The following is a 16,193-nucleotide window of genomic DNA, read 5'->3' as shown; positions in this document are numbered from 1 at the left end:
TATTCCCAAACATGTGATACAAGCACACAGGATGAGGACTAGAACGATAATTGTGTAATGAAACGAGATACAAACCTCGTGGCAGGAAGCATCTAACATCATATTGAAGGTTACTCTTAAGTTTTTTAAAAAATAAAAAACATTGCTATGCATTTCAACCACTATAATGGCGACAATCCTTATCCTTTTCATGTGTACTTCAACTTAGATTTACCTGTTTCTTCTATTGGTTTTGTTATGTCCCCGCATCTGTCGTGTGCAAAAGAGCAAAGCAGATTGATTAAGAGCATAATTTATCGCGCACCTACTGCGGGCATTTACACACGGAAACCTTCAAGCTCACCGAGGATCTAAGACGCAGAGGATGTGGGTTCTTGCATATGTACGACGATTCCGTCATGACCCTTTGGTGTCCCGGTGGAGTGAAATTCTGAAGCAACAAATCCCACCTAACAGTCAGATGCCATAAGCATTCTTTCTTACTGCTGTTCTCCTAAACTCTTCCCTCCAGATCCTCCTTTTCTTCCCCCTCTTTTTCCCCTCTAACCCTCCATTTCCCACAAAGCTGTGAACGGTGCAAAAGGTTTTCGTATGGTTATGTTATGCTTCGCTGTGAGCTAAAATCAACATTTACCACAAAACCATACCACGGGTACGCCCCAAGAATTCCCACTCCTCCCCCCTGCTGTGTGCCATTTTGTGTAGCCCGAGAACATCAGTGCCAACAGCCGGGGAGGAATTAATCTCGTCCTCGTGTCGGGTGCTAGAGCAGCTACGCGCTTCATCTCTGTCCACGTGGTGCTGTGGTTGGTGTTATTCGATCGTACCAAAATGTCATTAATCACTCCTTCACTCTTTCTGGCGACGGGAGGTTTTTAGTTTTATTTTCCTTTACTTGCCCCGTCCGGTTTCAATACAGCTAAAGGGATGAGAGGAAAAAAACAGCAACGTTGAAAAGAAAATCGCATTGAACCGGAAAGAAAGGAATATTGAGAAAGCTCAGGCCACAGTGTGTCTTTGTGTGGGAAGTATGAAGGAAACCGTGCGCTTCGTATATCCTTCGATACCTTGGCTTGATTTGGAAAGGTGAAAAACATAACCTTAATTTAAATCAAGTTCAGCTCTAGTCTGCCCACCTCATCCCAGTACGCTCACTTCACTGTTGTTTGATCGTCATTTTTCATTCACCATTTTCCTGCCATTCGATGGAGTACTCTTTTTTTAAATTATGTGTCTTTTTTTCGTGCTCTTTTTTCCCCCAGGTAAACCAGTTAAAATTCCGTCTAACCAGCAGGAGCTGATGAAGGAAAAGTTCAAAGAGAATCAATTCAATCTCCTCGCCAGTGACATGATCTGGTTGAATCGATCGCTCACCGATGTACGCCATCACGAGTAAGTATGGGGGTTTCGATTTGGTGGAAGGTGGACAGCAACGGTAAAGGGAATTTAAAGCATGAGCTTTAATGTTGCCCGTTTTGCTACGGTGATATTACTGTCGAGAGGGGATGATGCCATTACTTTCAGCGGGGAATGAACTTTGCGGCGTTTGTTAGGGTCATGTCTTTGTACAAGCAATTTGGCTTTCCACAGTGAATGCTAGCCTGAAAAGCGATTTCGTGCGTCATTAAATCGGTTCAATGATGGAATTTGTCATCAATCTTGGATGATGTATGGCTACGTTTAGAAATAACTTTCCAACTGCCCGGAAAACTCATTCGTCTTATGAATAGTGCAATATGAATGCACATTATTGCAGCATGGGAAGCAACATACTTTGTAAAACTAATTTCCCTCATGGTTCTAATAGCAGCATCTGCGATTGAAAACAATTTGTTTAAAATAATCAATCTGAAAATTTTCAGGAAAGCACGTTCAGAAAAAGGAACTGACAAGTTTTGATAATCTTAATCAATAGGGAATTGCTGGATGGATTACATTCATTTCTCATATTTACAGTACTTTCCATTGTAAGGTGAATAACAATAGAGGGACCATGTTTGGCAAAGAACGGTATGAAAATGGATTGAATTCTACCTTCAAATAAATCTACCTGCCTACGGTACTAATGCGATACATTTGTCATTCTAATCGTGCACAGCTCCTGCCCCAGATATATTGTCACTTTGTACGGGCGAGTGATACAAAATAAATAATAACACAAGCGAATGCAAATAATCGTGCCCCATAAATGACAGATGAGGGGTCACCCCCCTCAAACAGACTGAAAAAGCTTATACCGGTTCCGTAAATAGATGTTGAAATATCTAATAACCGTCAATCATTGCATCTAGTTTTTTGGTGGTGTCACAAATTTGTTCTCCAAATGTGGGACCAGCAGAGATCTGCAGGGTTGCTTCATTTCTTTTCTGTTTCGCGCCCATACCCCTTGTAGAAGCTTTTCCCGCATAAACGAAAGCGTTCCCTAAAAACCAACTTGGTATGAAACAGATTTACCTCACTTGAAACCTTTAGGTTTTTGGTCGGTGATGCTTCTTTCCAATTTAGCAAAGGAAATGGAAATTGCTTGACTATTTTTTTGGGGGAGGGGGGGGGGGGAGGTTTGTTCGTATGTGTCCCATCGTATAAAAGCACTTGTTAGTAGTTCTCTAGCTGTAAATAGACACGACGACTCGAAACTAGCTAGCCCAAGCATAAACTACCTTTTTACCTTTTTTTTTTTGCTAGGCTGAAGCGTTGAGCGGATTTTGCAAACCTGGTTAAAAACCTATCCATTATTCACACCGCTCAAATTGGAAGGCGGCCTGTATACACGAAACGTGCGAGTGCGCCAAAAACGATCTGTGGCACACATCGGTAAGATAGATACTTGGATGAGACATAGGACGACAGTTTGATACGCGTGAAGACAACCGCCGCGTGTGGAGTCGCAAGCATCGTAACCGAACGAAGCACTCTAGGTATCGTCTTTACTCGGTGGCGTGAGATATATTCTGGTTGGGTTGTGTCTAGCCGTAAGACCAACGGGCGGAACGATTTCGGGGCTTTAGTCTTGCATCGTCACACGAGCTCGTGACATTAATGCCGGGCGTTGTTGCAGGCACGGCGCTCTAAAACATTCCACCTCTAACGAGATGAAGGGAAAAGTCCGTAAAGTTGACTTAACGAAGTCAATCTTTTGCTGTGCTCGTACAAATCAGCAGTTTGCGATCCTGGCATGATACGTACGTAAAGCTCTCGAGTGTATCAACAACAGGTCCCAAAGCATGAATTGTTTTTTTTACTCCTTTCTGTTGCAGGATTGCAACCAGAGACTTGGTCTTTGTTGGGTTATGTTAAATATTAGCTACACCCTAGTGTGGTACCGTAAAATGACAGCTTTAGAAACACAAAAAAGGGAAGCTATTTTCCCTCCTCAGGGAGAAGTTGAGGGGTTCTGAAAATTCTTATCGCAAAACGCTATCGTCGTATAGGGGATTCCCTTTTTCCCCATCAGGAAGAAACGAAAAAAAAAAACATTTTCCTCTATTCTACATAGCATCATCTTGTTCAGGTACCTAAAGAATGCTAAATAATGTGCGATTTCCATTGTGAGTAAGTGTGTGTTCGGTTGTGACGTTTCGACATGGGTCACCATCACCGTCCATCACCAACACAACAGTTGGCCAGCTGAAAGCCTCAGTTGAAATCGAGTCGTGTACTATCTGCAGCACCCGATTCACCTTCCGGCAGCAGAATGTTTCCCAACCTTTTGTCGATTTGTTTGCAAAGTGTTAACCCTATCGGGTGTAGTTTTCTATGTCACGCTCCCGGAACGTTGGTGGAAATTTCTGGCAGTCATCTAATGTTGGTGCGTTGTTTAGGCATTCATCGTTTGGCCTTTGGAACGGGACCCATCTCTAGAGATGGTTTGCCGCTTTTTTTTGTTGGAGCAAGAAGAAGCAGCTAGTTCGGGTTTATTTATCGGTTTTAGTTACCAAATAGACATCGTACTGCTGTTAGCTCTTGATAGGATTTGCTCCCCGAAAATGTAGGTTGAGTATGGATGAACAGTACAGCTCAGCGTACAAAGCTGTATCCTGTTTTACAGGGTTTTTGAGATTGAGTATAAATTTTATTAGACATATCTGGATTCAGTTTATGTTGAACTGGAACAGTTTAATTACTTCGTCTTTCGTTGGGCCCATCACATTAGAGATCTTCTAAGTTTTGCAAAACTTTTATAGAAAAAAAGTGAGAAAAATTCCACATCTATCTAGACATATTCTATTTCAATTTGAACAGATTCCAATAAAGGTATCAAATTTGCTGTTTGAATTCGGAAACACTGTAATCAGTAAGGTTCTCCCAGATTAGGAAGCTACATCTGTTTAAACACAATTGTTGGTGTTCCTCATAATAACAATGTGTAATAAGTATATTTAATTATAAATACGATATTAAAAATATTGAATCTATTATGATAATAAAAATGTAAAAAAAACTTAATCTCATGCAAGGAAATAATCTTTTTTTTTGTTACCATTTCTCCCATTAGCTGTAAAAAGAAACACTATTCTGCGAAGCTGCCAACGACCTCGATTGTGATTGTGTTCCACAACGAAGCCTGGAGCACGCTGCTCCGTACGATATGGAGTGTAATAAATCGGTCACCCCGACCATTGCTAAAGGAAATCATCCTCGTCGATGACGCCAGCGAGCGGGAACATTTGGGCCGCCAGCTGGAAGAGTACGTCCGTACGCTGCCCGTGCCAACGTTCGTCCTGCGGACCGGGAAACGATCCGGTCTGATCCGTGCCAGACTGCTCGGTGCCAAACACGTCAAGGTAAGAGAGGCCCGGAAGAATGGCAAAACGGTTCAGTTTTGTTACCGTTCTGAAAGTATGCCAACACTTCCAACTGGCAGCAGAAGTAATGTTTTGTCAAATGTAAAGAAAAGGATTTTAAAATTCACTTGGTTCTTGGTCGTGGTACAGGGACAAGTGATCACATTCCTGGACGCGCACTGCGAGTGTACGGAGGGCTGGCTGGAGCCACTGTTGGCGCGTATCGTATTGGACCGTAAGACGGTCGTTTGTCCCATCATCGACGTGATATCGGACGAAACGTTCGAGTACGTGACGGCGTCCGACCAGACGTGGGGTGGATTTAACTGGAAGCTAAACTTCCGTTGGTAAGAGCCACGATGGATGCTTCCTGGCTGTTGACAAATGCCATTAATGAATGATCATTTCTGCCCAGGTATCGTGTCCCAGCACGGGAAATGCAACGACGCAATCACGACCGAACAGCACCGCTGCGGACGCCAACGATGGCAGGCGGGCTGTTTTCTATCGATCGGGACTATTTCTACGAAATCGGCTCGTACGACGAGGGTATGGACATTTGGGGTGGTGAAAATCTGGAAATGTCTTTCCGGGTAAGTATTTCATCCGGGGCATCCGGGTGTGTGTATGTCAGCTACGATTTGATTTTAGGTATGCTGGAAAACTTGTTCCAAGACCATCATCTTATCGCACACGAAGAGAAGCAGCAGCAGCAGCAACAATAATTGCATTAACTTATCCGCTCTTTAGTACCTTAAAAAACACATCTCCCCATTTGGGGCGTACTTTGCAAAAGATATTAATTTCATTGATTTACCCCATCAGATATGGCAATGTGGTGGCATCCTCGAGATTGCACCCTGCTCGCACGTTGGCCATGTGTTCCGGGACAAATCACCGTACACTTTCCCCGGTGGCGTAGCAAATATTGTGCTGAAAAATGCAGCACGCGTCGCCGAGGTGTGGCTAGATGAGTGGAAAGAGTTTTACTATCAAATGAGTCCAGGTTTGGCAATAGTTTATTTAGTTGTTAAACTTAGTTGTGCTATTTCCTTCTCCAATCTACTAAAAGCAATCGATTTTAAACTAAAATCATATCCTTCCTCATCCCCTGTTTGGAAATCATTTCATTCGTTAGGATATACTTACCATAACAGTTTTTCCTTCTAACTATTCGCCATTGCTTCAAAACAGATCCCTTTCTTCGTCCCTCTACAATCTTTGCAAACATACAACAAAGTTCGTATAGTTTATTCGTTTAAACTTTTTGTCTAAGGTCTAGCACAAACCTGTCTGAATGAGTTTCTAAGTATAGATCTTGTGGTCTCGATTTATTTAGATTATTTTATGCTCTAAAGTCGGCACCACTTGGTCAATCTTAACGCATCATTAATTGCGTTGAATGGAAGTCTTTATGATTATGTGTGGAATCGTAATTAAAGTATAGGTAGGATGCAATAAGGATGCATAAGAATAAGTTTCAAGGCATAATTTCAAGGAATTAACACATGTGTATTGCTTAAGCTGGATAAATAACTCTCCCTGTGACAAGTAGCTGAAATTTTGTTAGCATGTTGGTTAACACTATGAATAGATAGATGGATGTTTTAACATAACGTACAATTAACTCACGCTGTGTGCCATTTACAGGAACTGTAGTACGAATCTCACTTGCTGCTGATAACTGATCTCTTCGCGAATTCTGATCTTTAGTGATTTATTGAAAACAAAATGGTTTAATCGTATTATTGACAATTTTAACTGAACTGTAGACTAACCTATTAACCGTTTGATCTCGTTCTTTTTTCTTTTCCCTTTCTGACAAAATTGTCGTGTTTTATGCGTGTGTGCCTTAATGCTTCACCTCTTAACTATATTCGCGGTTTCCTATGTGTTTTTTTGTTTATATTATTAAACAATCGTAATCCTGGTTTGCATCCATCAAACCGTTAATTTAAAAAAATGCTTACAAATATCAATCAAAAAAATGTGAAACGCTTGCGCTTGGAAATATTTCAACTACCTATCAACCCACAACGGAACCAATCAATTGCATGCCGATGGAAAATACTGTGCGCAATCTATCATATCTAACGAAAAAAAAACCCTTCAACTACGTCCCCGGGCGCTGTGTCTCCATTGCGGGTTTCATCATTTCCCACCGGTTTTCTGTTTTACGAACGTCACAAAACACAACAATAACACCCGGATTCCATATTGCTGGACGTTCCTGTTCATCATTGTGCATCGGAATACGTAATTCTACACATTCGCCGTGCTCCACTGTTTGTTAGGTCTGGATGTGCGGTGGAACGCTAGAGATTGCACCCTGTTCCCGCGTTGGACACGTCTTCCGGAAGTCGACACCGTACTCATTCCCGGGTGGTACCTCGCAGATAGTTAACAAAAACAATGCACGCCTGGCCGAAGTGTGGCTCGATGGTTGGAGTGAATTTTACTACAACATTAACCCAGGTTCTATTTCTCGTTACCGATATTTCCCACCTTTTTTTTTGTTAAATTAAACTGCTTGTTTGGTTTTTTGTTCACCTTTGCCGTTGCAGGCGCGCACCGCACAGTGTTATTCAAAAAAAAAATCCACAAAACGCCATACACCATGTTGCTTTGCACCTTTGTAGCAAGTTTTGTTTTCGTGTCGTTCCAAATTCGTTTGTTTTGTGTTTGCATGCGTTTGTCTGTGTTGGTTGAAAGCTGCATGTTGTTTGTGTACATACGTTTTGTGTATTATGTTTGAAAGAACGTAACAAAATATAATTAACATATAAGCAATCTATAATCTATTTATGTTACTAGTTATTTGATAAATTTGTGTTGTCTATAATTTAAAAATAATGTAACTGGGTAGAATAGTCAAAGGATGTAAAACAAAACTTAATTTACCCTTTTAAGCCTTACATGTACGTTATTGCAGATGAATTCCAAACACCAAACAAATTTTAGAATTGAAACTGCCAGCAGCTATATTTTGAAACTTAAAATATTCTACCTTTCTAGCCGCTTTTCTGTTTTATTGCACAAATACTGTCGTTTGGGTTTGTGTAAACTTTTCTTCTATCGGAAACTAAGCTGCCATGATATAAGCTTTGGTCCGTCCGTAAAGCTTACAGTGGGGCAGAATGTTTCTCCCGGATTGACATTTTCGGTTGTAAAGGTTAGCTAGCGAAACAAACTAAATAGCAAACCGTAGACCGTAAAGCATTCGTTGGAATTTTTGACCTTTTTACATAGTCCGCCGTACTTGGACGGCGTTGGAACTTTTCTACATAGCTTACACTATCTTTTGGATACGCGGGTGTCCCGTATGATTTGTAGCACGTACCTTGTAGAGCAGTTTGTGCTGTATTTGCAGTGAATACATGGTACGATTACTCCACCGGTGCATCTGGTGGCACTAATTGACTTTTGCACTTGAGGAAGCAGAAGCAGTTGAGTATGTAAAGAATGCACAAATACAATCGGTACTTTTTAGGTTTTAGAAGTAGCATAGAAGCAAACAAAAACAACATGAGAAAGTTACTCCTTGTGTGTGTATGTTTAAAGTTCCATGCTAAACAAAACAAAAAGAGAGAGAAAAAAATCATTCTGCTAGACTGAACATAAATAAGGCCTCTTAGGCCCATATTCCCACGGGATAATAAAAAAAAACACACACACTTGCTTATGTACGTAGGTAAGTGGAGAATTGTATTGACGATGAAGCACAGGCAAGGAAAAAATGAAATCATGCTTCAGAAAATCACGGATTGGCAAGTTGTTGTCTGTTCCCGATGGAATTTGAGAATGCCAATAGCTTAGAGGGAAAATGCCAAGTGAAATAAAAAAGAAAACACACACACACTCTCTTTTTTTCCTTTTTTCACACTCTCACTTCCATGCGCTCTATGCGCTGAATGTATGTGACGTTGGTGAGAAAAATCGGCCCGGCGTTGAAAATCTCGTTAAAAAATGTGTCGCGATTCGATGACAAAATGTCACCAAACGAAACAGTAAAGGACATGCACAAGCAAAATAGGACAAAGTGAAGTAGAGCATTTTTGCAAATAAAAAAAAACATGCACAGTGTGTGATCGAATTTCTTTAGATACATTCGTTTGCTACATTGGCGGGGATAAATTAAAAAAAGGAAAGTTAAATGCCTATATAAGGCCTTTATCTGGATCTGGTTTAATTTATACGACTACGGAAAACGTCGACAGATGTCAACGGGAATAGACAGACAGAAATATTATCCCTAACTGATGAATTTTGCTGGCAGATTAATGTGTCAATCAAACCGTCTGGTGTGTGAAATCATTAAGTGGCACTGAACACTACCGGGTGGAAATTATTGAATCCGATTTCAATCGCAATTGCACCTGCAACAGTACAATCGTGATTCTGTTTCGTATCGATTGGTTCAACCTGTATGACATACGTGTAGCTGCTTTTGCATATCTTATCGATAATGTTTTTTTTATTATTGTTTTGGTTGGATAAGTTTTATACGTTTTACACCCTAATTGGCACATTTTTCAATGGAGACGCCTGGTACTTGCACATCTCATTTCAATGGAGACGCCTGGTACTTTAAGAACTGATACAATCGCAACAGAGCATTAACATAGTGCTATTCTCTTTGAATATAACTAATGTAACGTGTATACAATAATTTATGTTTTATCCTTTGATTTCCTGTTGCCAATAAATTTTCATACGAAATACACAAACATAAATAGCGTGCGTGAGAATCTAATGGAGACGCCTGGTACCGCATATTGAGAGGCGTCTGGTCTTTTGTTTTCCTTCCCTTACTTTGCCTAATGGGCGTAAATTAATTCACCCTAATCTTTTCACTACACACAAATACACTCACCGATGAACACGACCTATTCACTTCGGAGGGTGTATAAAATCCTTTCGATAGATCCCCGTCTGACATCGTTAAGCATAACCTTGGCAATGTCTCGTCGCTCTTCTTTTCTTTTATCGGGTTAAGGAAAGGGAACGGTTTTTTTCCCCCTTCAGAAACCTCTGTCTATTTTCACTGGGAGCTACAGCACTCCCGCGTACCGGTAGGTTCAAAATGGTTCGATCTATTCGCCACCACTCGATGGTCCTTAAGAGTAATTGGATTTTCAAGCCAAATTGTATTTGATTGAGAGGTAACTCGACACAAGACGCACCGTTACGTCCGATCCATTCAAGGTGTTAGGATACAAAATGTGAATAATTTATTTGCTTTCCATTTTATCCCAATGTTTCGTTTTGGTTGGGCCCAAACATACAAGAAACCGCCGGGTCACACAAAAGCGCTCCATTGATTCATTCGTTTTTTTTTTTTTGGTCGTTTGTAAAAAGTGTCGAAGGTGTTGAAAAGCTTCTTTTTTTATCCGATAAATAAAATATTTTAGAGTGTCTTTTTCAATAATCCATTTGTTATTAGTGCTCCATCATGAAGGGTTCAAATGGGTTTCCCATTAAAGGGTATAGTTAGAAATACATATTTTATTTAGTTATAAGAATTTCTTTTGCTGTTTTACACAAGCAGCTGCAAACCATTAAACAACAGTCGTGCATTGTAATATACTGTTGTGTACATTTCGGTTTTAAACATAGCGCACTTAGCCAAATGAATTGATATTTATGTATGAAGTTGTGTATAAATGTATCATACAAATGACCATAATATTTCACGCTGTACATCATGTCATAATGCAAATATTATTTTCGAACGATGTGCTTCTTGTGTTTGTTTTTTATGTCAGTAAATGTGCATATTTGTTGTATATTCTTTATGTATATCTCTTCCTGTCCGACCCTACCTTCACTTTCTTCCAATTCATACACTCACAATCCCATAATCTTTACTGTCCATCATATAAAAATGTCATTGCATCGATACGTTTCCCAATGTCTTTTTATTCTTTGTCATCCGTCCTTTGCACCAACCGCTTTCCCAATTTTTTTTTTCTATCATGTAACATTCAAAGTAGTAACTGAAGCATTTAGTACCCATTCATGAACAAGTATTCTGTATCATATCCATACTAACACTTTCCAACAATGAGACGATAGATGGAAAAAATATGTTTAATCTCATATTTGCTTCTTTCGCGTTCGATCTTTCTACACCCTTGTATCACGACACGGCTGACAGGTGCTCGGAAAGCATCCGCTGGGGATGTCAGCGAGCGGAGGGCCCTTCGGGAGCGGCTAAAGTGCAAGAGCTTCCGCTGGTACCTGGAAAACATCTATCCAGAAAGTCAGATGCCACTGGATTACTATTTCCTTGGAGAGGTAAGCTTTCCGTTTGTCATAAGAGAATAATGTTTCTTAACGCAAAGCAACGGATGTAACAGCAAAAAAGTGATAACGCTGATGACGTTGAACAAATATTATTTTATTTTCTTCCGTTTTAGATTCGCAATGCAGATTCACGTAACTGTCTCGATACGATGGGTCGTAAGTCAAATGAAAAAATTGGCAGCAGCTACTGTCACGGTTTGGGCGGTAACCAAGTGTTTGCGTACACCAAACGGCACCAGATCATGTCGGACGATAATTGTCTCGATGCATCAAACGCCCTCGGGCCGGTTAATTTGGTCCGGTGTCACGGAATGGGCGGTAATCAGGAATGGATATACGATGACGAGGTAATAGATTAGTTTCAATCCACTGTTTTTGCATCGTACCACTCCCATATTGCAAGATAATCCATATCAATATCACATCAATTTGTTGCCACATGTTTAACTCTTCACCTCTTTGCTACGCTCTTCTAGGAAAAGACTATCAAGCACGTTAACAGTGGTAACTGTTTAACGCGTGCCACTGTCGAGGACCCATCAACACCGCTGTTACGACCGTGCAACTACTCCCTCGGTCAACAGTGGTTAATGCAGTCCAAGTTCAAGTGGCAAGCACACAGCGACAATCGTATCGGTGAGGACAGATAAAACGCACTGTACCGTGTTCGATCCGGTACCGGGGCTGTTGGTCCCCTCGGTCAGCGGCAGCCCGGCTCTATCGAACGCTATGGAAATATTATCGGTAGTATCAGCGGCAGTAGCAAGAGTAGCAGCAGTAACAGCAGTAGTAACCACAGATATCAAGCAACTATCAAGCGTCTGCACATGGGTACCGGAGTAATGCCAATCCGTTGAGTTGGAAACCAACCTTCACCGACCTGTCGGTCGATCAACTGTAGCGTATCGTGTAAAATATGAACGGAAAGATACGACGAACACGAACTCGTCTTGCCATTCGTATCGGTGTTCCTGATGCAACACACGTGTACACACTAGACAGAGAGAACAAGTATGTCGTAAGAGAATGACAGGAGTACCTTCCCCAGCAACTGAGCTCAGCCCCCCAGTCCGGCTGAGCTCATCGAACACAGAAGCGCTCAGTTTGGGGGAAACTGCACTAAATTGAGGTATTGCATTTGGCATATGCTTCTAAAAGAATTCCATAATAATTGTAGCATAATTTTATCACATCCCACTATACTATAGTTTAGTTTGTGGTCTACGTAAAGCACTGGTGTTTTTTTTTAACGGTCCAATTGTTATAGTTTGTCACAGTAATTGTTTGTTCGACGATGTTCCTTAACCGGGCTCGTTGAAGCCGGTAATGCACCGCATTTTGAGTTATTTAGATCTTAACAACACTTTGCAAAACTGTTGTTTGAGCATGTTTCTTGACTGTGGGTTACATTATTAACCTTCGAGCCATATTGCGCGATGTTCCTGAACAAGCACATCGGTTTTTTTCATGCGTGGTAATAAAAATCAACTATTGCTGTCGAATCGTTTGTCAAAACTCACGAAACATGTTTTAAAGCATTCAAATCAAAGGTAATGGTTAGTTGATGGTTATAAAACTAAGTTCATAAAGTATATTGACTGTTTATTATTCTTCGAAAAGGTTAAATTCCCTCCACAACAAAACATATCAGTTGATATTGAAACAGAAACCGGTCTCAAATCTTTGTCTTCAAGATTAGATTGGAGCATCAACACCATTTGGAGTTCAAAGTTTTGTCCGATTGTAGTACAATATAGTTGCCCGTTAAAAGTTGTGTAATTTTCACAAAAAAAAATAATACGTTTCAAATTTAGTTTCTTTTTGTTTTCTTGTTAACATCTAACTGGAGAGAAAACTCGTGAAAAACTGTAACAAAACCCGTAAAAGCTGGACCATTCGCATTTAGAAAACATAGAGTGAATGTTTATCCAATACGATATACCAATGCAAAGAAGAGGATGTCAATAGCAATAGAGTAATAATTGTTTACCATTACATAAAGACACTCGGCAAAACAGAATGGCAGAAACTGTATGGAATTGTTTAATGCTGCTTCGAAACTTCGCTTCTTCGTAAACGATCACGCGCAGGTATGTAAGTAAAAAAAGTGCTGCAAAGAAAAAATCAATCTTGTACATAAACATAAAAAAACCAGCGAAGCGGTACGGAAGTAAATAGTAGAAGGGAAAAAACACCTAAAATAGTGATGTGAAGGAGAAATAGAAGATACATCGCTAACAGCGGGCAAAAAGATATCATTTATTTGTAGTAGGTTGAAGATCCTTTAAAATAATCTTTAACAATAACAAAACAAGAGAGCAAAGATCGGTTCTTGTTAAAAGTAAAGCTGAAAAAAAAAATCGGTACGGTATGTAGAACAATACGATGAAAGTAGAACAAACGTGATCAAGACGCGTAAGCATTAGTGTATAAGTATCGCATGAAAAAGAAATGTGAATGTGAAACACAAAACATAGCGACAAGAGGAAGAAGAAAAAAAAAACAACAACAGAGAACGTGCTCACGATCGTAACAGAATGATATATATAGGTATAGTAATTTGTAAAAAGAGATATTAAGAAAAGACTTGTCGTGAAGGGAAAGAGGGTGCAAGTATCAAAACAAACAAAATCAAGCACACAAAGTGGCGCACAATCGATTCTACCAATATTGTATTGTATTGGTTTAACGCAAGTAAATGGCGTCCCACACACAAAGGGGACACAAAACCCTTATCCCGAACAAAACTGCCGTTAAGGCAGGATAGCAAAATGAAGAACGCATAGCATTCACAGTTTTAAGGGACATGTAAAACAATCAATGATTTAACGTTCGTTGGTTTTAATTCTTCCATTCGGTTTTATGTTCTACCTTAACTTACAAACACACCGGAGGTCGTTTTTTTGCCACGGACCGACTACCGACGGTTATGTTACGCAGCACAAAAAGTTTGCGCGCGAATCCATTTTATGCGATATTATATTGTACGCGTGATCTTGGAACAACCTAAGTCGGTTCTCTATTGACATTTACAAGCTAAACGGAATCATCACCTCATGGGGGAAAACGTGTAAATTGATTCGTTAGAAAGATCGATAAAAGAACAGTCCTAACATTAAGGGGTAAAGTGAAACGATTGATTGCTTTGTTTTTTAAGTTCGGTTCGATGTTATTTGCAATTGCGGGTAGAAGAATGGGAAGTATCAGTTTTAATGTGCGGTTCACTCGCTCACTCGCTTTTATATGGTTTGTGCTTTAGGGTTAGTGTTTTATTTGCAAGCAAAACGTTGCTTGTGTCTCCGAAAGCCTCTCCGATGAGGAAGCAAGCAAGAGACAGAGAGAGATAGAGATAGAGAACGTGATTCGGTTAGCATTGTGCAACGTTATCATCGCTTGTACAAGTTCTGTTTCATCTGTTTTTTGTTCTCAACTTACTACTATTGCTTTTATTTTATTATGTCTATGTCTTATTCTTCAGGGTGATGGTGTGCAATTTATTAATGTAAGCAAAACATTTGTTTTTTTTTTTAAAGCGCAATTTCAATTTTTACATAACTTTATGTTTTCTTTGGTGCCGTTCACCATGTCCAAAGCGACCGTGGTAATTGGCTGCAATAATGTTTATACTATTTAGACTGTGCGTCTTGCGTGAGGGATGTATGGAACAGCTGCATAGGATGGCATAGGTCCTACTAATCATAACTATTGTTTGTCTAATTTTTAAGAACCGATCCGATGTCCGGATAGGATGTGTGTAGGTTAACAATCAAAAACCCCACGTTTTTTTTTTGCTCCTCTCTTAAGTTAGCTATGCTTACTGATACGGCATAAATCAACACAGGAAAAGCTTCAGATTTTCAGTATTAAATATTAAAACAAACACACACACACACCAATGCCGGTGCTGCTTTACAATGCGTAAAATTGAACTTAAGCCCGATTGTGTTCGGGAACGATTAGTATATCCACCGATACATTCCCTTACGAAACCGATAGCAGCCAGTACTGGCCTACAAACTCATAGCATTGCATTAACTGTAATTTCTTTTGCACTTATCACACACGCGTATTTACATGCTGCTTATTAGCTTCGTTTGGTAATACATGCCAGCCAGCCAGCCAACCATCAGATTTCCGTTACTCAGATGCAAGAATGTGGCTGTTTTTTTTACAACACAATAAGCAGTAGCAGCAGCAGCAGTATACTTTTTAAGTGTAAAACATAAAATGCAAAACAAACAAAAAAAAACCGGTCCAAAATTATTTAGAAAATAGCGAAAGAAGAGACAAACGGGGATTTTCATGCAGAGGAGATCGATGGAAACGACATCATCAAACACAAAAAGACCAACTACTAGTAGCATAGACAAATGAAAGGAAAGTAAACAAAAAAAAACATAAAAACAAATAAATCAATCACGGCATATCATCTAGAACGAGTTGATGTTCTGTTACGTACATCGGATGGATTTGATTGATAAGCGGATGTGATTAGGAATGGGAGATGTGGCTGGAAGGAATGATATAACAAATAACAGAAAATACAATACCCCTTGTACCGTGTGTGCATATGTGTGAAGATATTGAAAGATTAATGACAATTTTAGTCAACTAATCAACCTTCCAATTTGATTGTAACAATTTCTGTGTAGAGACGGTATTGAGACGGACCTTCCATTTTCTTTCTAACTCATAGTATGAATTTATTACAACCGTTGTTTTCTCTCTGTTTTTTTGTTTTTGTTTTTCTCATCAAATGCGCGTCCTGTTTATTACCATTTCGTTAAAGAAGAGTAACGAATGTGAAAGGAATGTTGTAACGTAAAAAGAAAAGGAAACTTGTGTAACATGAAATGAAAAGCAAAAAACAAAACACAAACAAAGACTATAAAATTGTGCGCGTCCCCGTTAAAAAGCTCCTGATAAGATACGAAATTTTTGTGCTGGTTCTGCACGTTGAAGAAGAATGTACGCCGTGTTGTTGTATGTTCCTTCTTGGAGTGTTTCGTTTCGTTTCGTTTTTTTTGCGTTAACTATAAGACAACCAGAGTGGAACAGAACCAGAAAAGAGAAACTTTGCATTCAAAGAGAGAGAGAGAGAGA

The 16,193-nt window shown here is 39.8% G+C and overlaps 1 protein-coding gene across 6 annotated transcripts in view; it reads left to right on the top strand.

Annotated features, from left to right (window-relative positions):
• The window catches only part of LOC125763227 (polypeptide N-acetylgalactosaminyltransferase 5), an 81,069-nt gene extending 64,876 nt beyond the window's left edge, over nt 1-16,193 (top strand). For 5 of the 6 annotated variants that reach the window (XM_049426096.1, XM_049426093.1, XM_049426092.1 and 2 more), the window contains exons 4-11: nt 1,263-1,392; nt 4,496-4,784; nt 4,935-5,131; nt 5,200-5,377; nt 5,610-5,790; nt 10,942-11,081; nt 11,204-11,437; nt 11,567-16,193. In XM_049426096.1, the coding sequence (XP_049282053.1) occupies nt 1,263-1,392; nt 4,496-4,784; nt 4,935-5,131; nt 5,200-5,377; nt 5,610-5,790; nt 10,942-11,081; nt 11,204-11,437; nt 11,567-11,740 (1,523 nt within the window). In that variant the 3' untranslated portion in view covers nt 11,741-16,193. Of the gene's footprint in view, nt 1-1,262; nt 1,393-4,495; nt 4,785-4,934; nt 5,132-5,199; nt 5,378-5,609; nt 5,791-7,078; nt 7,260-10,941; nt 11,082-11,203; nt 11,438-11,566 lie in introns of all 6 variants that reach the window. The other variant, XM_049426091.1, reaches the window with a different exon arrangement.

Source organism: Anopheles funestus, chromosome 2RL (genome assembly GCF_943734845.2).
Source record: "Anopheles funestus chromosome 2RL, idAnoFuneDA-416_04, whole genome shotgun sequence".
NCBI lineage: Eukaryota > Metazoa > Arthropoda > Insecta > Diptera > Culicidae > Anopheles > Anopheles funestus.
Note: the sequence above shows the minus strand (reverse complement) of the source record. Positions and strands in the feature narration are given on the sequence as shown.